This window comes from Urocampus carinirostris, chromosome 14 (genome assembly GCF_059441175.1).
Source record: "Urocampus carinirostris isolate Australia breed hairy pipefish chromosome 14, RoL_Ucar_1.0, whole genome shotgun sequence".
NCBI lineage: Eukaryota > Metazoa > Chordata > Actinopteri > Syngnathiformes > Syngnathidae > Urocampus > Urocampus carinirostris.
In genome coordinates, this window is record NC_142362.1 from 19,729,989 (window position 1) to 19,755,680 (window position 25,692).

General features: G+C 41.4%; 1 protein-coding gene across 6 annotated transcripts in view; it reads right to left on the reverse strand.

Annotated features, from left to right (window-relative positions):
* Nucleotides 1-3,266: 3,266 nt before the first annotated feature.
* LOC148352907 (uncharacterized) overlaps nucleotides 3,267-25,692 on the reverse strand; it is a 30,368-nt gene continuing 7,942 nt past the window's right edge. Inside the window, exons 2-13 of one of the 6 annotated variants that reach the window (XM_088352937.1) lie at nucleotides 15,800-15,862; nucleotides 15,572-15,706; nucleotides 15,219-15,287; nucleotides 15,118-15,156; nucleotides 14,936-15,055; nucleotides 14,057-14,221; nucleotides 11,558-13,983; nucleotides 10,861-10,966; nucleotides 10,727-10,784; nucleotides 6,843-7,190; nucleotides 5,419-5,514; nucleotides 3,267-4,360 (exon numbers count right to left, since the gene is read on the reverse strand). In XM_088352937.1, coding sequence (XP_088209063.1) covers nucleotides 4,359-4,360; nucleotides 5,419-5,514; nucleotides 6,843-7,190; nucleotides 10,727-10,784; nucleotides 10,861-10,966; nucleotides 11,558-13,983; nucleotides 14,057-14,221; nucleotides 14,936-15,055; nucleotides 15,118-15,156; nucleotides 15,219-15,287; nucleotides 15,572-15,706; nucleotides 15,800-15,856 — 3,621 coding nt within the window. In that variant the 5' untranslated portion in view covers nucleotides 15,857-15,862 and the 3' untranslated portion in view covers nucleotides 3,267-4,358. Of the gene's footprint in view, nucleotides 4,361-5,418; nucleotides 5,515-6,842; nucleotides 7,191-9,415; nucleotides 10,642-10,726; nucleotides 10,785-10,860; nucleotides 10,967-11,557; nucleotides 13,984-14,056; nucleotides 14,222-14,935; nucleotides 15,056-15,117; nucleotides 15,157-15,218; nucleotides 15,288-15,571; nucleotides 15,707-15,766; nucleotides 15,863-25,692 lie in introns of those variants that run through there. The other 5 variants (XM_088352936.1, XR_015852697.1, XM_088352938.1 and 2 more) reach the window with 5 other exon arrangements.

The following is a 25,692-nucleotide window of genomic DNA, read 5'->3' on the forward strand; positions in this document are numbered from 1 at the left end:
GAGGTTTCTCTGGTGTTTTTGAAATTTCTCACATAGAGTGCGCGGATTAAAAATCCGTTCTGTTGTGCTCGTTCCCTCCCTGAAACTTGTCTGCTCTTTGTCTAGGATGCTTTCAGCCTCTGGTTTCAGTCTATTCAGTAGGACCTTTAGCATAACTATACTTGCGTGGCTGATAAGACTGATGGTTCTGTAGTGGGAGCATAGTTGAAGGTTTCCTTTCTTTGATAGCATAATTACTAGCGATTTTGTCCATGCAGATGGCCACTGTCCTGTTTGCCAGATATTTCTGCAAATCTTTCTCAAAATGTCTACAGTTTGTTTACCACCATATTATTTGAGTTCTGATGGGATCTTGTCAATTCCTGGACACTTTGCGTTCTTCAGTGAGTTAACTGCTGCTTCTACCTCTTCTCAGAGGATAGGGAAGTTGTCATTTTCCTCAATGAAAGTAGAAGAAAAGAACTTTATGAAATTTTAAAAAACAAACCTTTGTATCTTTTTGCCTTTTTAGATTTCATTTCACTCTGCAGAAATGTTTCTTGTTTGGCCTTATAATGAAAAGTGAAGGAAAAAAATCAAGTCAAAAGTACTGAAGTCGTTTATTTCCTCCCCTTCAACATAAAGCAATAAACTTTTCCAGAAAATTACTGTCAAAGAAACAATCACGCAAAAAACATCACTTTGTTTCAAATAAAACATCCACAACAAATGTGCAAAAACTCCAAAGAAAAATCCACCAGTTAGTGCAGAGTGTCATAAATATTATAAAAATACAATATGAGCCTTTGTTTCCATCTACCCGTATGCTGTGTCACTTTCCTGATCTTTGAAAACACTTAAGTGTTGCTACAAGAATACAGTGCCTAGCGAAAGTATTGCCCCCAGCCCTCCGAGAACCTTTTATCATATTGCCGCATTCTAGGCTTCAGACTTTAAGGTGAAAAAAACTGAAATTCTTTTCTAAGAATTAACAATATGTGAGACACATTCGTGAAGTGCAACCAAATCATCCCAACATTTTATTTAATATTTACAATGAAAAAAATGACAGGTAGGTGTTGCAATATTTTGGTCCCCTGTTTTCTCTGATCAACCAACTGACACCAGAAGTTCCCTGATGACTTCTGAATGATCCAATGTCTGCCTAAATGACTAACAATGACAAACAGTGGGCACCTGTATGTCATTAAGTCTCAGAGAACAGGCAGCATTATGAAGACAGTATTATCACAGCATTATGAAGATCAATCTGAAAACACCCATTGTTAGGAAGACCAAAGAACACACCAGACAGGTCCGGTTTAAAGTAAAAGTTTAGAACGGGGATGGGATAGAAAAAGTTTTCGCAAATTTTACACATCTCCTGGAGCACCATGCGAGTAATATTATCAAAATGGAGGGATCATAACACCACTGCAAACCAACCAAGACCTTTCCGTCCTTGTAAACCTGGGGTCGGGAACCTTTTGACCCGAAGAGCCACAAAAGCAAACATATTTTGATTTTTTTGGGAGGGAACTAAACCATATATTTCAAGACAAAATTCAGCAAAACCCCCAAACCCGCTCTACCAACAAACGCTAATTCTTCAGCATATTTTATTTTACTGTGATGTTTGATGATTTTATAAAATCTACGAAATGATAGCCTGTGTCCCATATGAATATAAATGTACCCGTTAAAATTTGTCACCCTACCGTAGTTACTTAAGAGTGTTGAGGCCTTTTTGTCCTATATAATGGTTTTAAAACAAGGTGCAAGCAAAGTACTTTCGTAAAAAATGTCACAAAATACTGCAAACAAGGAAAGCAACATATTTACCTTTAGTGCAGACGACGTTGGGTGAGGAGGAGTGCACGCACCCTGTGTATAGCTTCGCCCGTTCCTAGTATTTGTGCATCTTCTATTTTATCTACGCGCCATATGTACTCATGAAAAAAGCCATAGGTTGCCGACCCCTAAACTTTTGGCCCAAACAAGAAGAAAACTAATCAGAGAAGCATCTAAGAGGCCTATGATCCAATTGGATGACCTGCAGGGATACACAGCTGAGGTCGGACAATCCGTGCATAAGACAACTATTAGTCTGCATAATTTATAAAAGAGTGTCAAAAAGAAAGCCCTATCTGAAAGAATAGCATAAAAAAGCCTGTTTGACGTTTGAACTTTTTGGGCTAATTGCAAAGTTTTAAATTTAGCGTGAGAGTAAAACGGCACATCACCTTGAAAACACCATCACCACTGTCAAACATGATGGTGACAGCACCATGCTCTGAGGTTGCTTTTCTTCAGCTGTGACAGGGAAGAGTTGATGAGAAGATGGATGGAGCCAAATACAGGGTCATTCTGGCAGAAAATCTGCTGTAGTCTGCAAAAGACCTGCAAATCGGCGCAGGTTTCCCTTCCAACAGGACAACGACCCTAAATGTAAAGCAAAATCTACAATGGAGTGGTTTAAAACTAATAGTGTAAAGGCTTTAGAATGGAAGAGCCAAAGTCCAGACCTCAATCCTATCGAGTAGGGGCTGGGAACCTATAACTCACGATCAGTATATGGCTCATTTCATGAGTACATGTGGCTCAGAGATAAAATAGACCCTGTGCAAATAGTTATTGTATTAAAAATGTTTTCAGAGCCAATTGTCGCATGTGCTAGCCAAGACCGTACTCCCTAAATCATGGTCCCGTGTATATAGGACAGAATTTCAACTATAATTCAAAGTCAAGGTGTCACACAAAAAGACCCTGTTGTGGCTGTAAATCACTAAATAATAATTTGTTATGGAAGCCAATTAAACAATCCATGCTCATTTACGATGAAAAGCCACTAAGTAAATTCCTTCTACTCCTTACCCAGCGCAGTCTGCACTGAAGTTAATACATTAGTATCCTTGTTTGCAGTACTTTGTGACATCTTTACAAAAGAACTTTGCTCGCACCTTGTTTTGAAACCATTTTTCGGACAAATACGACACATGTCAAAATGTGCCTTAACACTATTAACTGCGGAAGAGAGACTAAATTAAAATGGTATCTTTATATCTACACAAAATCTATAAAATAATAATAATAGCAGACATTATTATTATTTTATAGATTGTATCAAACCATTAAACATCACACAGTATGATAAAAGCTTTTGAAGAATTAGCTTTTGTCTGGAGAGCAGGTTTGGTTCTTTTGTTGAATTTTGTCTTAAAATATATGTGCTTTCTCTCTCTCCATGTATATATATATATATATATATATATATATATATATATATATATATATATATATATATATATATATATATATATACACACGTGTGTACAATTACCATAAAGTCTTTTTGTAAGAAAGAATGGACAAATATTTGGTGCAAAACCTATAGAGGCATACCCAAAAAGACTTGTGGCTATGAGCACAGCAAAAGGAGCGTGTACAAAATCATAGGGGGCCAACATTTTTCAAATATCTACTTTTCCCAATTTTTTATTTCGTAACACAATATAACATGTTGAATCCATTAGGTTTTTTTTTCACAATTGTGTCTCAAATATTGTTGATTTTTTAGCTTTAGGTTCGAAGCCCAAAATATGGCAATACGTCAAAAGGTTTTGGGGGGGCTAATACTTTTGCAAGGCACTATACAAACACGTTTTTTCTTCCTCTCTCTGTTGACATGCACAAATAAGTGAGCATAGTTTGTAAGAAGAGGTAAATAACACGTCTAACGCTACGTTTGGAATATTTCCCCGGAATATTCTTATGGCTCGAGAGTGACTGGGTGGATATGGACGTGGAAAATGAGCAAGGAGATGGGACGTTGACATAAAGCAGCGCTTGATCGGTCCCCAAATGGACATGGACTTCTCAAGGTCTCGTTTATTTTTAGTGCAAAGGGAAAGAGGGCGATCGGAATTAAAGTGGGGTAAAGGAAGTCAATAAATAAATGAATAAGGGCTAAGACACCCTTGAAAGTGTCCCTCAAAAAGTCCATGTTGCAACCGTCCCCAAGGTTGGACAAAAACCTGTCCCCGATCAGCTTTTTTAAAAAACTGATATTCCGAAGCATTTAGCACATCCAGCTCGTGCTTCAAATCCCTTTTATCAAATGACTAAGAGAAACTCAATAGGTTTTTTGCTGCTGTTTTTCTTGAAAATCTGACGGCGAATCACGTGGCATCTTTTTGCCAAAGTGTCCCCGGTTTGCTACCGTCCCAACGTTGGAAGTGGTTTCTTAGGTATTTTTGTGTATTTTCATTTTGTCAGGTATTGTAGTGTATTTCGTGTGTGCATGTACTTATGGAAGCACAAACAAAATGCGTGAGGTCCTGCAGCTTTCACTCCAAAAGGCCGAATTGACTCGTCCAAAGTTCTGAAAGAGAAAAAAAGGAACAGGAAATGAAAAATTAGACAACTTTTGCAACAGAACAGAATCCTGGGATACAGTGAACCCATTTTATGGCATTTACTCTTTACGGTGTGGAATAAGATGTTTTTCGGACGCTCTTTATAGCATTTTTCCCCAATATACGATGCCAACAACAATTATTTTTTGTGCCCAAAAACAAAATAAAATTATAATTTTGCGGTGTTGGAGTTTAGGACAAGTAACGTATCTAAAATACCTTTCTGCTAATGGTTGGTTTCACATTAGATACTGCTCTATTGGTTTGCGTCACGGCATCATGAAAATGCTGATGTCCTATTGGCCTAACTACCTCCCACAATGCCTTTCCCTTTGTCCAGTCCAAAATTTCATGCGCTTTGTAAAGATTTACAATACGATCCTGTATTTCTTGTAAAGTAAAAGCAGTGACATCTTCAAGTTGTCTCTTAAGGGAACAGTATATTTAAGAGCATTTCGGAAAATCATCAATGTGAACTAAGGCTTGCACTGATGCAATATGGAGAAGGAAAACCACAATAACCATGAAAATGAAGTTTGCAGTTGTCAAGGAATATGAAAGGGCACACATATTGCTAACCTTGCAAAGTAGCATGGCCTTAAACATCAACGATCAGAACTATTTAAAAAAAACAAAGCAAGGAAATATTCTAAGGGCATGACAAAGTTTTAAAAAGAGTTTCATTTTTAATCTGACAACCTTGTCCCCTCCACCGCCACTTTGCATCCACCTGCTACTCCACTTGAACATCTCAAATTCCATCAACGATAAAGCAAATTGTCATTTTTCCTTTACATCTGTATGTTATTTATTCTATGCACATATATTACAAATAAGTATTACTTACTATACAGTATTTATTTACTATATACTATTTTCTGGGCAACCGTGGATTTGGAGCTAATCAGCATGGGTTTTTATTCCTAACTATAAGTCAATTTCACTTTGCGATCAAACCTCACAACAAATTACTGTATAAGTATACAAGCATCAAGAGTTTTCAATTTTGGTTTTGCTGTCTTACAGTTGGCCAGCTGCAGCCTGCTCTGCTCCTTCTGCTGCCTTTGGGGGGTTCTGGTCTTGGTTTGGACATAGCCGGGCCTCTTGGGTTCCGTCCCACCTGGGGATAAAACGTCTGTCGTTTAGGGAACCATCAGGGAAAACTTTCCTGATGCTCGAACAAAAACCTGGCTCCATCTGGGGAGCATCTTTTTCTTCCGGAGCATCAGGAGCAAAAACGCTTCTCACTCTTGCCTTGGAATTTTCCTTTTTCTCCTCCTTGCGTTCCTGTCAGAGGTGAGATCTTAAGCCCAAGCTGGGCTTCTTTCATATTGTCTTTTCTATTATTATTATCCAGCCGTCATTGTTTTTCTTTGTCTCTCTGCAAGTTCCAAGCTAGATTCTTAAAAGTACTGTTGCTATGGTCTATGACTCAGTTTCTAACCTGTCAAAATGATGGACAACCTTACATTTTTCCTGTCAACTCTAAAAAAAATCCGCCAATCATGGAAAATTGTCGCTTAATGTGACCTCTACAGACACCGAGATATAAAATATGTAAATGTTTATACAGACTTTGTAACTTAGAATCGGTTGCCAAAGATAGGCTTTAATGTGTTCTGATGAATCACTTCTCCTCCTCCCGAGTCCTCACAACAAAATAAATAAAATTTGTGTTTGCTTCAGGCTTGGTCCTGCAAATCAAGAAGCCTGTCCCAACCTGAACGTAATGATTGACATTTTAGGCCTGACCTTATTTGAGTCAGTCTCGGGCTTAAGACCTTACTTCTATTGCATTCAACGTTTTGCAATTGTGGTCAGCGACATATTTGACTCATTGTGCAAATATGATAATATACTCTTGTAAGACCTCATGTATAACGTGCACCCAAACTTCAAATTCTTCTTTAATGTGGTGACCGTAACTTGTATGTTGTACTGGATGACGCCATCTTCTGGCTGAAATCACCATTGCAGCTCTTTTTATTGCGCGTGCACGTATGTGAAATTCTCAGATGCGCTCCAATAAACTCTTCTATTTTCATCTTTTTGGGGGGGTTTGGGATGGCATTTGGATTGTATTTGAAACAGTTCATTTCTTACTTTCATTGTAGAACAAAAAAAAACACCAGCACGCATGGGAACTCACTGTCCAGCCCCACCGTTCTCTTTCCTTCAGTATAATGCGCTCCGTAGGGTAAAAGTATGATCAAAGGAGATAGGCGTGGTGGAACAAAAGTATATAAAGGCTCTTTGAACTCAGTTGGGCATTGTTAACAAATACCAAATACAGAAAATGTATTTTTAACTTTTTATGGTAACCTCAAACTACGAATCCCACCATTAAGGTAAAAAAAAATGTATACACAAGTAAATATGGTACATTTTTATGAAGGGTAGAAATTTGAGTTTCTGTCCTGAGCAGGTCGAACATCCAACCAGTTTTACCTTGCTGGGGTCCGTGTTGGGGACGACACAGACGGGCGGGGGTCACAACGGATGTGGGTCGGGATGAAGCGGGGCCGGGGAAAGCCACAGGAGGGAAGGAAGGCAGCGACAGGATGCCCGGGACGCTTTCGGTTACCCCGGCAAGGTGGTCCGGGTGGTCCCGGAGACCTGAGGGGATTCTCCATCGAGGTAATGGGGACACCTCCTCGGCGGGAGGGTCTAGGATGCCAGGGGGTGATGGGGATGACTTAGGGAGGAGGTGTAAGATGGAGGAGAAGAAGGAGCAGGATTCGGGTAGGGGGATGGTCCCAATGCCGCTGTCCAACGTTCGCGTCTTGGAGACAGGACCTGGGGTACAAGCACAATGGTTGGCCACAGAGTGAAGGCAAGGGAAGGGGGGATTTCGGGGCGAGCAGGGGGTCACACATCATGGCCAAAGTGGCGCTAAAAAAAAACTGGAGTGAGAAGGGCTTAGATTGCCCCGCCCACTCCATTCTTTAGTCCAGCCAAATTCTGCCAATCAAATTATTCGATTTATGGTCAATAATAAAATTGACTTATTTAACTGAATCATTAGTGAGTCAATTAGTATTAAATACATTAGTCAAATAAAATGATTTACATCCACTTTTTGGTGTTTAAAGGGACACTGTGTCATAATTGACCACTCAATGAATTGGGTAGTGAAACGTAAATTAGTACCTACTACAAAGCCATACATGCCCACCTTTTGACATTAAATTGCAGTAGATTTTATTGCACACTCTACTCGTACGCATTCAACACAATCCATTTCCACAATATTTCAAAAAACAAACAGCTGTAGACTGAAATTTTAAAAGAAATTTGTTTTTAATGGGAGAAAAATGGTAGTTTAACACATAAAGGGGTTGTGTGAATGTGTATGCAAGACACAAGGAACATTACAAACAGGGTTGGGTAGGGTTACTTTAACTTGATTACTTTCAATTACTTTTGGATTACTCCAATACCAAATATGCTAATAAAAGACAAAAGAAACTCAATATGAATAAAATGACTAAATTTTGTGCAGGCTTGGGGAGTAACGGAACACATGGAACAGCAAAAATGATGTTGACAAGCTGTTTGGATTGATTTTTATTTTGTTTCTGTCGCATTTTATGTTAGTTTTGCCGGAGATCCAAGAGATCAAAGCCAGGAGAGAAAGCTTACCACGTGTTGTGAGTCATAATTTTATTCATATTTAGTTTCTTTTGTCTTTTATTAGCATATTTGGTATTGGAGTAATCCAAAAGTAATTGAAAGTAATCCAGTTAAAGTAACCCTACCCAACCCTGATTACAAACTACAGAGACTAAAACGCAGAATTTTGCATCTTATCGTTTTGCCTTTCACAATGTCTTTTTTGGGAGTACCCATAGCAGCAAGACGGCCAAGAATCATGATCGGCTTCCTTTGGGTGAGCCTCACTTCAATTAAAAAAAAAAAAAGGAAATTCATATGATAGTTCATGTATTTTTGCTTATTTTTCGAACCAATATATGTTTTAATGATTTTTTAAACACTAGGAGGCGCTAAAAAACACACAATATCCCTTTAAATGATCAAAATAATCATTTGATGAATAAAACCATTCAAAATTATATTAATTTTCCCAAAGCAAGCCCACTTGAACCACAGGCGACACGTCACAAAATGGCTAATGTCGGACAACCAGCATGCATCCACTACACTGATGATGAAATGCATCATGGAATGGCCTCGAAATACACACAGAGGCTTTTTTTTGCAACATATTCTCAGAAATGTTGAAAGGTCTGTGGTTAAAGTTTCAAGAAGTCACTCAAATCCCACAAAATAAAGCCCAAACCCCTAAAGTTTTCACCCTTTGTCCTGTTCCCAACTTACCTCGCACCTTTCAAAAACTGACGCCAAATTCTATTGTAAGCTGTCTGTATTTGGTTAATACTCAAGTTCAGTTGCTGTTTATCCCACATGCGCAAATCAAGTATGATTATCTGTTATCTTTGTTGTTTTGGATTGAGTGGCCCTGGTTCCCGAGCTTTTTGCTGCGATCGCTCGATTCAAGTTTTTCTGTGTTTACTGTAATACCCACGTTTCTCACACAGATGGCATGCGACATTAATCACATTAATTCTACATTGGTGACTGGAAATACTGAAAAGCCAATCGTGTAGCTTGACCAGATATTTTTAAGTTTGGACTACTCTATAGAGACAAAATTTGGTCCACATCTGTTGGGCTACACAAAAGCCAATTTTGGGCATCTCATTTTTGTCTAAATGGAGTCTAAAGACCAGACCAGTTTTAACCCAAAATCTTATTCCTAAAGATGTGGGTCTGTATTCTTCCAGATGAGACAGATGGTTTTCCTTTGAATTCCCTCAAATGTTTTAGCAAACACAAACAGCCCAAAAACAACAACATCCAAAAATGAGCGTCAAACATCAAGAGCTGGGGATCTAATCCAGAAAATTAGATCCAAAATGGTATCACCTTCTTCACGCATGAGAACAGCAAAGCCGGCAGCGAGGCATGCTGGGATTGCACTCAACTCAAGTCGCTTTTACCTTCAAAACGCTGACTGTCCGTTTTGCTCCAAAGCCGATCCTGTTACCACGGAACATCTTTAGAAATTCACATATTTGATCTGGCACGGGAGCTAACTTCAAATGCTTCTAGCCTGATGCACACTGACTCCGGAACACACCGCATTGGTTCCGGAGTCAGTGTGTGGGTCAATTTTAGGGCAGGACATTCTCCCCCAGATATACTCAAACCCCTCGCTATGTCACGTTTCAGTTATCACTGGTTCACTGCTTCGCAGATTTTAAATGTGATTGTCTTTATTGTCATTGATATCAACGTATCAGTCATTGTGTTCTGAGCAGACACCACAGTGAGCACACAGCAAATGCTATCATGGGGGCTTGTGTTGGGTGGGCGTGACTCTCCGTACAACTGTGATGGATGGTGAATGCTGTCAGACAAACAGCGCAACGGGTGCATAACTCAATGTGTTCACCCAAAACAACCAGGAAAACATGGCAACCGCTAGTACTTTTACCGGCTCATTACATTGAAAATAAATTCCTCAATTTTATCGGACTCTGATAAAAGTCAGAAAAGCGCAAAGAAATGCTGATCCCAAGCAGGTGCTCTGTGGATTTTTATTGGGTCCGGAAAGCGACTGAGGCTTCGTCGGGAGAGAAGGCAATTGCGATGCTGCGGGTCCGGCCTAAAGTTACGGCAAGGCTAACAACCCTCCTAAGCCACCCTGACACGCCTGTATTACACCAATACCCGATACACTACCCATAAAATGGATGACCTGGAGCTACAACTTGAGGGAAACCACTAGATTTGGGGAGGTTGTATTTCAGTCATCGCAGAGATCTGGCTCAGCTCAAAACACGATGCTAGCATGCAGCAAGCCAGCTGCTCTCTAAATCGCACTGAAAGGAGAAGACCTCCAATTCAGTTAAATGTACGTATAATGAGAATGAAGAGCATTCATTCAACTGCAATTCATTGTTCTGTGTTTTTTATTTGTGGATCTATAGTTGTTATTTTGTCACAGTCGTATACTCTCAGTCGGTTAGGCGGATTTTCACTCTTAGCAGTTTTGGTCCCCCTTAACCGGGATAACCGAGGGACTACTGTACTAGAAAGCCGTCAATCAATTTCGGAAGCAGCCTTGTTTACATTTTGGGCTACGAGCAAAGTTGCGTTAGTACTTTGTTTAGTTCTTTGGACTTACACGACCCTTTCACATGTGGACTTTACTTGGCCCTGCCTACGGTGAAAAACGGCAAAGCGATAAATTCTCATTAGTGCTCGAAAATGAATTCTGAGTTGGTCAGTACATGGAAAACACTCACCCGCGGCCGTGTCCCGAAGGTTGCTGGTGCTCATGGCTCCGTTTTCACCATCAGCTCGCTAAAATAAATCAGGACATTGATTGAAAAATAAAAATGGGCATGATAAATGAAAAGAAAGTGGGCGTGGCCTTTACCTGGACATCGTTGAGGAAATCGGAATGAGTTTGCGCCTCGTGAAGTGACATCCGCATGGAGATGCATGCTCGCACTGCGTCATGGGATTCTCTCCTTGCTGCCGAACTAAACACAGACCACAAATTTTGCAAAGGTGCATCCAGCCTTTTCATGCAATTTTCCCCACAATAGTAATTTCTAACTGTATGGCAATTATTCTTATTCTAATTTGATAAACAGTTGCCACTTTTCTGCCTGTGCGTCAATATGGTTGCGGTCTAAATTGTACATAAAACAGCTTCACCAAAAAGCCATCATGGCAAAAAAACGCTCTGGATCAACAAAATAAAAAAAGGCAGAAGAAGATGTTTTCTATCGCCCACAAAGTTGGACTTCTCTACATGCTAAAAGAACTTAAAAGCAATATAAATGCTTCATAAAGATTTTGCGAGTCTGTGATACAATACTGTATTCTATGTGCTGTATTTATTGGCCATGGGTCCCAAGGCTTGCAGTGATGCTAAAGGGAGAAGCTAAAACATGAAAACCACGGAAATGAAGCTTGCGATGATCAAGAAATATGAAGAATGCACATGAATTGTTAAGGAATGCGTCTGAAACAAATTGACAATCGGGACAATTATTAAAAATAAGGAAGCGATTAAAGCAAGGAAATCTTATACGGGCGTGACACTAAATTCTTGGTTTGGGTCTCACCAGTCTTTTCCATCACTTTTCCTACGGTCCCTCTTCTTGTCCATCTTGGTCTGCTTCCCACCAAGCAAGGTTGTCATCTTTTGTTCCTTCTTCTCCTCTTTGGCCTTGGCCACGTCCGCCTTCTTCCCGCCAGGTATTGGAATCTTCCCCTTGCGGAACCCGAACCAGTTTGCCAAAGCTGATCCGGATTTCTGCTTGACTTCGGTGCTCCTCTCCTGTTCCTGGGACTTGTGCAAGTTTTCCTCAATCCCCAGCATGACTTTCTCCTCAATGGTGGTGATGGTAGACTGCCTCTCCGGTTCTTCGGAGACGGGTTCTCCGAAGGCGCTGCAGAATTGTTGCTCGATCTGAAGGCGTCTGGCCTGTTCTCGTTGGAGTTTCAGATTCTGGAGTCTTTCGCTAGATGAGCCCAGATATGGGGGGACCGCCAGGCCTTCCTCGATGAGAAAGTTGTTGAGTAACGATCTGTTCATGGGGCAGTGGTAGCTACTGGAGCAGCTCATGCTTCCCGGGAGAACATCGCCTAGTGAGTTCAAGGAACTCCCGGAGTGGGTTTTGATCTGAGTGCGCACCTTGCCCGACCGATTAAAGCTGGGTCGGTCCATGTAGCGAGCGCCGAAGCTCTGACTTCGGGCTTTGGCTCCATTCATACCCATCACTGGCTTGAGTGGGGGTCTGGTGGACACCGAGACGGACCGTTTGAAGAGCCAGCCTTCCTCGTCAAAGCCCCAGTCCAGCACCCCGCCCCCATTTGACAGAACCGGCGGGCCGCAGGGCTCGGAATCCAGAGAATTGCAACGGGTTTCCATCTTCCGCTGGGTTTGGCCGCACTCGTTCATCACATGTGGGTCGCAGATGTACGTCTGGTAGGCTTGGATGCCTTTGACTGAGAAGTTCGGGTCCTCCTTGTTCCGACGGTTAAACAGGAGGAAAGTGCCACTTTCCGGTACAGATATGGCCTCGTGGGATCTGGCGTTTGCAGGAAGAGAGGTTTTTGCTGCACGGAAGCCAGAATTTGGACAGTTTTGATAGACATTGGAGTAGGTGTGAGGCAAGACCTCAGAAAGTTTTGGCTCACTGATGCTCTGCTGAGATCTTTGTAGGACGTTTGGTGACGGCGATGGTGCCAACATCCCGCTGCGGTATACTACTGGCTGAGAATTGTGCGTTTCCAGACTGGGAGGACCCGGAATCCTAGACGAATGACCGTTAAAAACCACCTTGACATTGTCTCCTGGAGAGTCAGACTTGTCTCCGGATATGATTTTTCCTACGGTCGCACTTTGAGTCTGATTGCCACGTGACAAATCGGACGTTGTTCTTAGCAGGAGTGAAGTGGTTCGACCTGGTGGAAGCGGGGCAGATGTTGATCCGAGTTCCTGGTGTTGAAGTTGCTCCTGGTGCTCGTTGTTATCACACTCGTCATTGTTGGACAGAATTCTTGAGGATGCCGGTGGTGTTGGTGAATTCTTAGAAGCTTCATCAAGAATTTTGTTTGCTGGAGCACATTTGCTGGGTGATGCCAAAGGCGATCGCTGTTGTACCCGGTCCAGAGACTTGCCAGTGGATGCAGAGTCATCGTCAAGTTCTGCCTCGTGACCCGAAGTGTGCAGTTTTCCAGGACTGGCCCTCTTGTTGGAGCCAGTTTTGTGACCCAGAATGAGGTTCTGATGGAGAGGCGAGTGAATGTGCCTGTGCTGCTCTTGTCCGGCGTCAGCACTTTTGCTGCGCAGGATGAAAGCCTTCCTGGCCGAGTCGCAAAGTTGCGGTTTGGGTTTGTGGTTCCTCGACAGACCACCATCACCGTGTTGAGAAATTTCTGCTGAAGAACTCCGTTGTCTGGCCTCGCTCATGCAGCACAAAGCTTGGGTGGCGGAATACGGCCCAGCTGGGTCGCCATCGCTCTCTCGGGGCTCCGAGCTCATGCGGTCCAGTCTTGATTTGCGGTCACTGGATCGTTCCTGGTTGTTATTGCTATCGCTCAACTGGATTGCAGAGTTTTCAGTTTCTGATTGTGAATTTGCTGGATTTTTCAGTGGCTCCAAGGAGAAATTTGGGGAAACAGTGTTCCCTAAAGTCTCTTTGGGCCCATCATCTGTTAGGACAACACCAGACCCTTCAACAGATTCAGGATTTTGAAAACTCTTTCCCCCCTCTTTTGAATCCACAACGGTATTCTGATCATCTTTTCGGTTTTTATTCCTGGTTGTGGTCCCTGACAGGTGACTCTTGTTTCCCAACGAGTAGATGCCCTCGTTGGAAGTCATGCAGTCCTTGCAGTGTGGTACGGAGCTAGGGTCGCGGTTTTTCTCAGGGACGCCGGTCTGAAGACGCTTGAGACCTTTGAGGACATGGTCTTCCTTGCACCCGAGCGATGTCCGACCAGTGGACACGACGCTCAACCTTTTATCTCGGCTAGTAGCGCCCTGCAAGGCAAAGGACATTAGTTTATTTTTAACTGTAACCAGTTTTAGAGAAGAATGAAAAGGACCAGTTCACCTGTTTGGACAGGCCTCGTCCCTCTGCCCATGTATGCGAACCGCCAGAGTATTCACTGCCGCTGCCGGACAAAGACAAATCGCTCCCACTTGCGCCTCTTCGTGGGCACGTTTGACTCAAGAGACTTCCGGCACCGATACCCACCTTTGCGTTTCTTTGGATGTCCTGCACACAGGAAACAGTTTTGCTTTCAGGAACCGGGAGGACTTTCTTCTGATTTTCGAAAATTAACTGGTAAAACTAAATTCATCAAATTGACAACAGTTAACCCGTTTCAATAATTTTAAACCGTGGAGAGCCAAAGAACCCTTTTATTTAGTTTTTCCTTGCCTTCATGTAGGTTTCAGATAAGGGGATGTTGTAATGGTCTGTGCAGCCTTTTGGGATTTGGGGAAAAGGGGTATACAAATAAATGAGACTTGACTTGTCTTTCAAGAACCTGGAAGACTTACTTCTGCTTTAGGCACATTTTGAAAAATTGACTAGTACAACTCGGAATTCTCTAAAAAAAAACTGCCATGGATCATCAACATTTTAAGGTCAATTGATTTCACTTTGAATGGTTGTTGCAATGATTGTAAATGCATTTATTAGTCAATTGCAACTAAGTTAAACATGGAACATGACAGGGACCTTGGGGATGAGTATTGTCCTTGCTCCAGATAACCCTATCACTCTTAGGGGAGGAGCTCCACTCAAGATGGTCAACCTTTGCCTGAGAAAAACAGGCAAAGGTTGAGCATCTAATGTTCCTATATTTTTCTTTTGAGTCTTTTATACATGTTTACCCTGGAGTGATATGTCTAATCTGGTGGTAAACTATGTTTACTCCGTTGTTATCAATTACAATTAAAACAATTCTATCGCTGGTGCTCTTACCTGGGCCACGGGACTTGTGTCCATCTGGACTCGTTGCTGGAACAAGACGCTGAGAATTCGATTCTGCTGCTCCAAGTCGAAGACGCGAGTCCGCAACTTTACGCATTCTTCTTTTAAGTCCTGACGGCCAGACGACAAAGACGTTGGCTAGTCTGTCCTCTACAGAACATTTAAAGACGTACCTTTTGGGTCAGCAGAGCCTGCACCACCTGGTTAGCCACCTGCAATGACAAACAGGTATATGGGTGTGGTGCAGACAGGTAAATGGGCGTGGCCATCTTACCTCGTCCAGGCAACGCTCGTATTGCTTTCTCTGGTTGTCGTTTTCCAAGGAGAGGGCGCAGTTTTCCGCCTGCCACCAAAAAAAAAAATCGCATGCATGGACAGACAGACAGAGTAATGTTTTAGTTTGTCAAAGACCATGTAGTTCATTGGTTCCCTCTGGTGGGACCTAAAGAATCATAAAACTAAAACTCATCGCAAAATAAAAAATATATCTATATCATGAATTAAATACCATACATTAATAAAATGAAAAATAAATAATTTGAAAGGGTTTTTTTTCACCACTAGGCGGCACTTAATGAAACGTTATATCCCTTTAAAGAGGGATAAGGTCTGTTTTTTTTCTTTTACCTCCAAAGCTCTGAGTCTCTCTATCATGGAAGCCCCATTGGAGTTGTCCTGGACCTCTTGTCCCGTTTCTTGATCCGAAGACGTCGGAGTCTCCAAACTGTCCTTCTGCTTCCACATCTCCTCCAAAAGTTTGTCCTGGAAAATTACATTTCAACCAAAAACGATGATCATTTCAAAATGGAGGCTTTTCTTTACCTTATATGCTTTCATGAGGTCTAGTGGGTCCACCTTGGCTCCTTCCGACGTGTCCTGGTTCTCCAGCAGTTTTTGCACCGTCTCATCCATTCTGAGCTTTTGCAGAAAAAAAAGAACATGGTGAAATGACAATTTTGAACTCTGGAAGTGAGTGAGAATGTTTACAGGGCTTCCTCATTTTTCTTCTTTCTTTTTTCTGTATTTTGTCCTTTTAATTTTTTTCTTCTTTCTTTTCCTTCTCTCAATTTCCTTTTCTCACTCTTTTCTTTATTTTACCCTTTCCTGTCCTTTTTTTTAGCTTTTTCTTCCGAGTGATTCCAAGAGCCAAGAAGAAATCCGCGGGTTCGAGGGTGTTCTAATGTTGCAGCTCCTTCTCAAGGTTTCTTCATATCCTCATGTAGAGGTTTTTAAGTTTTTCCTTGCCCTAATGTAGGTTTTAGATCAGAGAATGGTGTAATAGTAGTCTGTACAGCCCTTTGAAACGTATTGTGATTAAGGGTGTCACGAATAAACATGACTTTACTTTTCTTTTTATCTTTTATGTGTTTTTTTTCTTATTACTTTTCTTTTTCTCCATTTTTCTCCTTTTTATTCTCTCTCTATTTTTTTCCTCATTTTTTGTTTTTTTTCCTCTTTTTTAAACTATGTTCTCCTTTTCATAATTATTTTTCTTCTTTTCTTTCTTTTTATTTTTTTCCTTTATTCTCTTTTTTCATGCTTTTTCTTTTTCCAGTTTCTTCTCATCTTTTCTTTTTTTCTGTCTATTTTCTTTTTATCCTTTATGTGTTTTTTTCTTATTACTTTTCTTTTTCTTCTTTTTTTCCCCTTTTCATTTTCTCTATATCTTTTTCCTCATTTTTTGCTTTTTTCTTCCTTTTTAAATCTATGTTCTCCTTTTCATAATTATTTTTCTTCTTTTCTTTCTTTTTCTTTTTTTTCTTTATTCTCTCTTTTTTCATGCTTTTTCCATTTCCAGTTTCTTCTCGTCTTTTCTTTTTTTCTGTCTCTTCTGTTTTACTTTAATGTCTTTCTTTTCCACTCTTTCTTAATTCATTCTGTCTTATTTTCAGTAAACGTTCTTCTATTTTGTTTTCTTTTTCTCTTTATTCATGAAAGGGTTGTAAAAAAATAAAAGAAAAATGTTGCATTTTGGTCACTGGGAGTCTCTGTAATTTGTCTTTTTGTGCTTTACAGTACTGAATTTTGGTTGCAGTACCCAATAGAGGGATATCTAGTGGTCAAATTATACACACTGTCCCTTTAAGTCACTATCTGCTATCAGAGTTTCTTTAACACCCTAAACAAGCACACAGAGACCAAAATCTTGCCTATGTACTGTATTGAAAATGTAATTTCTTATTTTATTTATCTGCTCTTCTTTTACCATTGTGTTGCTGCCATTGCACTATTTTATGATGGACTTAGAGCTACTTGCAACGGTGATAAAGGGAGAAGCAAGTCTACAAGCACTAAGTTGAAGATTTCGGCAATCCTAATATTGTTTTTTAAATCACATTTTAGCTTAGTTATTTTTTCTACATGTTTCTCCTGAAGTGCCACATATAATCTTGTTGTAATGAATGCACACAAGTTTGTAATATAAGAAAATAAAAGATATTCTAAATCCACGAAGGACCGAATGAAAAAGGACACACTGCAAATGCACAAAGCCATTAGCAACCATTCAATCGATATAAAGTGCATTAGGTGTGATGGAAGGGGGGGGGGGACTATGCAGTGTAAATAAACAAGTAGAGAAGTGAAAAAAATCACAAGGTCACACACGGTAACAGTTATATAAAGCAAAGCGGAAATGCTGCCGGCATTCTAATTCGCATCCAATCTAAACATCGAGGTGGTTCCTCTCCTCTTGCACACCGGATTCAGACTTTTATAGTCACAGGTGACAATGGTTTAAAGAAAATGGCTGACGTATTTAATTTTGTTTTATTCATTCCACTGGAGAATCTTAAATCCGATACCTCGGATTGCAGAGGAAAAAAGATCACATAAACCAATCCAGTTTTTCGTCTTTGAATTTGCCTGCACAAGTTACGTGTCATTGCCCTTTTGCATCCAATTGGTTTTGAAACACTTGAAATATACAAATAAGCATATTTTTAAATGAAAATAATTAAAAATACTCTCTCTTTTTAAGCACCTAATTTAATCAAAACAACTCATTGCAATAGGGCTTCTTCAGAAGTTTTTGATTCTACAATATTTGATATTTCAGTAGTGACGATGAGCCCCCCCAAAAATATCTGTTTTATAGAGGGTACACAAAGGGACACGGAATAGGAACGAAATTAAGATAACAAAGCATTTTTTTTCTCATCTCATCTCATCTCATCTCATCTCATTAGCTGCACCGCTTATCCACAGTAGGGTTGCGGGGGTGCTTGGAGCCCATCCCAGCAATCATCAGGCAGTGGGCAGGGGACACCCTGAACTGGTTGCCAGCCAATCGCAGGGCACACAGGGACAGACAACTCGCTCGCTCATTCACACCTAGGGCCAATTCACCTGAAATGCATGTCTTTGGAATGTGGGAGGAAACCCACGCAAGCACGGGGAGAACATACAAACTCCGCACAGGAAGTCCGGTAGCTGGATTTGAACCCACACAGGAGGTTCCCAAGACCTTAGAACTGTGCCGCACATGCGCTAACCACTGCTCCACCGTGCTGCCCGCATTTTTTTATAAGTAGTTCTTTTTAAACCCATTTTCGAATAATAAATGATTGAAAGAAAAGGGTACTGACCAATGGCATGTCTTTTTGGACAAGGATGAAATTTTTATATTTCCGGCGGCACACTTAACAAAGTCTCCAGCCCAGTAGGGGGCGCCGACACACACTATGCTTGAAAAATATGGATTTACCGATCATTTCTGTCGAAAGATAAAAGTAATGAAGGAAGCTAAGTAAAAATAGTAAAAAATGTTTTCTTAGTGGGGAAATTGTCATGATCAGAACGGAATCAGGACCCAATTGCATAACATTAACCACAAGTTTTATCGATAGAAAAGGAAGGGCAGCGCCCGCGACCCGGTGCTCACTGGAAGCGGGAAGCAAGCCGCTCACACGATCAGATCTTGATCCGAAAACGGAAGTGGTTCTTCCGGAGCGGGAGATAGCGTTGTCAGGGACGGAAAAACAGGGCGATAGCCGGGACAGGAGAGCAAAAAGGTGGTCGGGATCAAAACAGGTAATAGCCGGAGACAAACGGGGAGATCAGGAATGGACAGGTGGAAAAACGGGTGCAAAAACAGGACAGACGGTAGTCAGGGTCAAAATGCTTGCCTTGTAACAACAGAGGTTCGCTGACGGACTGACAAGGACTGGGTTTAAAAAGGGAGAGGGAACCAATCAGGTAGCCCGCAGCTGGCGCCAAATAAGTGGGCACAGGTGAAGCTAGTCAGTAATCATGACAGAAATAAGAAAAATTCAAAATCTCAATGCATTCTTGCATCTATGCGACAACAAGTAAATTTACAAAAGCCTCAAAGACAACATCTATTCTTAACTCAATGAGTGGCAAAGACGAATTTTCATGTGATTAGTTTTTTTGTTGCTGTGATCTTTACTGTTTTTCTTTTTAGTTTTATTGTTCTTAATTTCAGACAAGAATTATTACACTCAGCTCCAGCAAATCCGGGATCAAATTGATTTTCGATCGGTACGGATTTTCAGAAATATTTTTCTATTATTTTTCCACTGAGTGGCAAAGTCATTAATGTTTAGTTTTTGTAAATTCTACTGTTCCTAATTCATACCTGTCAACCTCCAGGGCTCCATGCCTGTACAAACTGTCCTATTTTCTAGTACAAAATACAAAATAATCGTACACCATTTTTTTTTTCCGGAATGATGCATGATGGGAAATCCCCAGGCGGCAGACGCATTCGATTGAGAAATTTGCGTTTTTCCGTACAGATTTCTTTGTACATCGTACTCGTCTTAAAATGCATAAAAAACTTACTTTGAACGGCAAAAACCGTACAGGTTGACAGGTATGCTAATTTCAGACAAAAATAATTATCAAAAAAGTTCATTTCAGCTCCTGCTATTTTGGGTTCAAAGGGATTTTTTTTTCAGGTCGGAGCTTTAGAAAGAATTATTTTCTATTTTCAAGTCATTGGCATGGGGCACAGCGGCTGTGTGGTTAGCGCGCAGTTCTACGGTCAGGGTTCAAGTCCAGCTACCGAGGCCTCCCCATGCGGAGTTTGCATGTTCTCCCCGTGCTTGCATGGGTTTCCTCAGGGCACTCCGGTTTCCTCCCACATTCCAAAGACAGGTTAATTGTCCCTTGGTGTAAATGAGCAAGTGAGTTGTCTGTCTCTGTGTGCCCTGCGAATGGCTGGCAACCAGTTCAGGGTGTCCCCTGCCCACTGCCCGAGATAGCTGGGATGGGCTCCAACACCCCCGCGACCCTACTGAGAATAAGCGGTGCAGATACTGGATGGATGGATGGAGGTCATTGATATTTTTTCTTTTACAGATTTTTAAAAAATATACTGTTCCCTTTTCAGACAATACTATTTTTTTACATTTGGGATCAAATTTCCGATTCTTATTCTTATTGGATTGTAAAAAATTTGATCTGAAATAAAAATGAGCAACAAAAATTAGTCACCTATGACTATAAAACATCCATCCATCCATTGTTTGCATCGCTTATCCTCATTCACACCTCGGGACAATTTAGACCAGCCATGCGGGAGAAAACCCACGCAGGCACAGGAAGAACATGCAAACTCTTTACGGGAAACCTTTGTAGCTGGACTTGAGCCCCCACACTATGGGGCTGCGCACTAACCATCCAGCCACCGTGCCGCCCTTGAATGAAAACATTTCCTGTCTAAAATCGGGAACAGTAAAAATAAAAATTTAAAAAATAAATCAAATGAAGGGAAATTGATTGAAAACTCAGGAATAACAGTTCTGAAAAAATAAATGAAATCGGGAACAGCAACATTTGAAAAAATGGCAAAAACACATGACGTGATAATTCATGTTTGGCGCTCAGTAAGATAATGGAGAAAAAGGAAAGATCCAACATGTCAATGCATCCTTGTATCCACACACCAAAAAGAAGATTGACAAAGCTCTCAAAGACAATATCTATTCTTAGTATCGGAAAGAAATCGAAGGCGATGGCGCCAAGCATCATTGTAAGGCGGCACAATCGGAACCCGTTGGCACAAAGCGTGGCATTGACGCCATTTAACAACAGCCAAGAAAGAAAAACGCTCAATGGCGTCATTATCCCTCTGCCGGTGGCAGCCATCAAAGAGCCAATTGAGACCTCATTGCGGCAAATTAAGAGCAAACCTTCAGGGCCTAAAGCTCTCTTTTGGACACCAGGATAAGTAGATTAAAGAAAGAGAAAGAGAGAAAGAGAGAGAGAGAGAGAGAGAGAGAGAGAGAGAGAGAGAGAGAGAGAGAGAGAGAGAGAGAGAGAGAGAGAGAGAGAGAGAGAGAGAGAGAATGAGAGAGAGTGAGAATGAGAGAGAGAGAAAGAGAGAGAAACAGTTTGAGAAAGAGAAAGAAAGTGAAAAAGAGAGAAAGAGCGGAAAGATATGGATCAAAAGAGACACAGGGAGAGAAAGAAAGAAATAAATAATTAAAGAAAGAAAGAAAAAATTAAAGAAAGAAAGAAAGACAGAAAGAAAGAATTAAAGAAAGACAGAAAGAAAGAAGAGAGAGAAAGAAAGAAAGAAAGAAAGAAGAGAGAGAGAAAGAAAGTGAGTGATAGGTGAAAGAGAGATGAGAGGATAGTGACAGAGAGAAAGAGAGAGAGAAACCGAGATAGAGAGAAAGAAAAAGAGACCTAATGAAAGAATGAGAGAATGAAATCATGAGTCAAAGAAAGAAAGAAAGAAGGAAAGAAGGAAAGAAAGAAAGGCTTTTAAAAACGGGGGAGTTGAAGCCAGAGGCCGATGGCGGCCATCAAAGAGGCAAATGAGACCTCATTGTGACAAATTAAGAGCAAGCCTTCAGGGCTCAAAGCTCACTTTTGGACAACGGGACAAGCCCTCGCACTCTTTCACAACATTGACTACGTTTCCATGCAGGCAGTTTTCATTCATGTCACTCATCAAATTCGAAGTACATGGTACCAAAACTTTAGATTTACACTCAATATGGACGGATACAACTGTGACATCCATGATATAGTTGGATACATAAGCGGCATTTTGGGGCTAGAAAATAAAAGGGAACAGTCTGAAGGATTTTATACATTTGACCTAAAAATAATTTATACGATTGAATACATAAGTTACATTTATTGAGTGCAATGAAGATTTTCACTGAGTAGGCTTAAGTTCAATGAGCAGTGAAAGTTCAGTCGACTCTGACGTGAGGCTGATAAGATAATCAGCGCATCTAGACGCGGAGGGGCCCTGATGACGCAGGACGGCAGGCATTGTTTTGATAAACGTTCCGCTGTTATGAGTCTTTCAGACACCGGGACGCTCTTCTCCGAGATGGTGAAACCCACATGGGGACTTGGAGGAGCCGGCACACCAGCTTGCGGAAAAACGTGGGTCGAGGAGAGAAGCAAGAAGATCGAGAGAGGAGGCTTGACAGAGACTCGAGCGACACTAATTCGGTTAATTCGGCCATATATTGGATGGAGTTTACTTAAATTATTGAAGAAATTAAATCTGCCCCCGTGTGGAAATGCCGGTCTCTTGTTCGTTTTTCCATCAAGAAACGAGCGCGCATTGTTAGGTGGTGTTTGGTTAATGGAGTCAGATAACTAATTCGAACAAATTGGTAAACGGTACATTTTAATATTTAATTCCTAACAAGTCCCAAAGAAATCAACCAAGATTGTAGAAAAGTTGTAATGCGAATAGACTTATAAATGGCCAAAGTTGGACCGTTTGGAAGAAAGTTTTATTCATGCTACTGATTCAAGGTACTCCCTTTTCCAAGACCCTTGAAGACTCTGTGGGACATTGTCTCCATTTTATTGTCAAGAAACACATTTGCAGGTAAGATTTCAACTATTTTTTATCACCATTGTTTTGTTTTATGTCAAATATGCTAAAGATGGACATATTTCTGGCACATGGCTGTAATATCCACATTCTTGGCTTTAATTCTGTGTGGTTTTCCCATACCAGCTAACAACCCCATAGAGAATATGGCAGCTAAGTGATGGCACAGGGACAGTTGTCAAAAATGACAACCTCTGTATAGTCTGTATGGACAAAGGAAAGAAAAGAAAAGGAAAGGAAAGAAAAGGAAGGAAAAGGAAAGAAAAGGAAAAAAAGGAAAGAAAAGGAAAGAAAATGAAAGAAAAGGAAAGAAAAGGAAAGAAAATGAAAGAAAGGGAAAGAAATAAAGAAAGAAAGAAAGAAAAGTGTACAGTGAAAGAAAGAAAGAAAGAAAGAAAGAAAGAAAGAAAGAAAGAAAGAAAGAAAGAAAGAAAGAAAGAAACGAGTCGAGTAGCCGGGACGGGCGATCGGAGCGTGGTCGATGAGCAGAAACGAGTCGAGTAGCCAGGACGGGAGATCAGAGCGTGTTCGGTAAGCAAGCACGGGTCGAGTAGCCGGGACGGGCGATAGGAGCGTGGTCGATGAGCAGAAACGAGTCGAGTAGCCGGGACAGGAGATCAGAGCATGGTCGGTAAGCAAGCATGGGTCGAATAGCCGGGACGGGAGATCAGAGCGTGGTCGGTAAGCAAGCACGGGTCGAGTAGCCGGGACGGGAGATTGGCGCGTGATCGAAGGAAGGAAAAAGTCAGGGAGCCGGAGATGATCGGGAAGCCAGGGGCAGACGAGCAGGATACAGGTAAGGACGGGACAGATGGGAGCTAGAGTCAAATAGTGCTTGCCTTGCGTGAGTGGAGGTTCAGTGAAGGACTGACAAGGAGTGAATGGAAGCGTTGAGTTTGAATAAGAGGGGAACCAAACACACTTGATTTGAGGGAGCGAGCCCGAGACTTCCCCTCGACTGAATTTCAGCGCCACGTGTACTTCAACCAAAGCACGCACGTCGCTGAAGTGCATCTTTGGGTTTACTTTGGGCCCGGTCCCTTAAATCAAGTTAATTTGTTGGGTCTGGGCTAGTGCAGGTTTTATACCCGCGGGCTGGGTTGGGTTGGGCTGGATTTTTTTTAGACCCGATCTTACCTCTAGTTTAGTTGTTCACTGACCATTTGTTTGTTACTTTGTTGATTATTTTGAGATTACATATTATCGTGCTTCCTGCATTTGGGTCCACTGCAATCCAAACAGTTGGTTCATTAAGAAATGTTCTACATCGATATTTTGTGTTTATTTGAGCTTGAAGTTGCGAGATATAGTGAAATAATACTATTTTTGGGTACTAATACTTCCGGGTTTTTAATGTCACTTCCTGTTCTACGATATAGTTGTCATCAGTCGTCCCACACAATGTTTGACAGTGTCATGATTGCTGATTCAGAGCCCCTGTGACTGCCCAATTGGCGCCAACAGCCCTGAGAGCTGATTGGCTAAGAGACTCCTTTTAAACCCCCATTTTTCAAGAGGACGCCGTCAGATCGTTGCGAACCTTTGCTCCCAGCTAGGCAAGCTCATTCCGTACGACATTTTCCTGCTCTGTTTTCTTCTGCCTGATACCTGTTGCTGACCTGTTTGTGGACCTGTTTCTGCCCTGATCTGCCATCCCGACCACCGATCTGTTTTGCCCTGTTTCCCCCCCTGATACCTGTTGCCGACCTCTTTTCCGAACTCGATACCGCCCTTGCTCTCCCGTCCCGGCTAGTGACCAGTATCCCTTCAGTCTACGATTATCCTCGCTCGACACTTGAGTGCCACTTCTGCGTGGCCGCCACCTGCTACCCGTGTCCGTCGATCCTCTGATCGTGGAAGCAAGCCCTGCTCTCCCTCTTTATCAATAAAACTGAGTAAACGAAAGCTACTGGGTCCTGTCTCTGTTTCTGGTTAGTGACAGACAGGACAGTTGCATGTCTAACTTATCTCCATCCACGTTGAAGGATTAACAGTGTTTAAATAACTATATCTCGTATTAGTTTAGAAAGATGTAAAGTTTATGTACTTGATTTTCATAAACCTATTGGCTCATGGTCCCAATGGATTGTAATGCACTTTGGCAGTTTTCACCATTCAAAGAAGGGAATTAAAGCTTCAATATCGCATCCCCTGTGGTCACGGTCCTTCTTTGGTGGTTTAGCTTGGTGTCATAAAGATGACGCTACAAAAACTATAGGAGAGGATTTGTAGTTGATAGGGGACATATAAAGAAACAAAAAATGAAATTTTTTGGGGAAGCGTGATTTTCACTATTCAGTTCTGTCGTCATCGTTTTTCTCATTTGCTTGTTGATTATTGCGTCTAAATAAGGCCGCAGATATTTTTATCGTTTTTTGAAGCCGTAAAGGTTTTCACCCCGCCGAGACGCCGTTTCCATTATGTCGCTCATCTAAAGTCTCCTTTGTTGTTGGTCTTCAAGGTGAGACTTTGAGCGAGAGCTATTTTTTGCTAGGCTTTTTTTAAAATAGATCGGATTTGTGTTATTCAATGTGACTACGATGAGGATTATTTTTAGATAGAGAGTTTTTCGGAAGAGGTGGACTCGGGTTATGTCATCAAGTCTAAGTCAAGACTTTTTTGACTTCTGATTGATTCTGAAAGGCGCGCTATTTACCAATAATGATCCGATATTGGTCTTTTTTTTTACCTGAATGGAATGTGCAAAAAATAAATGTAAAAAATCGTTTTACTAATACAATGAGAAAAATACAGCATATGTTTACTATAAATTATGAGTTCATGTTTGCCCCATTGATTTCCTGTTGATTTTTTGTTCCTGCATAAGACACGCCCCTAGGCCCCATGCCCTGCCTACCATTCTCATCTCATTAGCTGCACCGCTTATCCTCAGTAGGGTCGCGGGGGTGCTGGA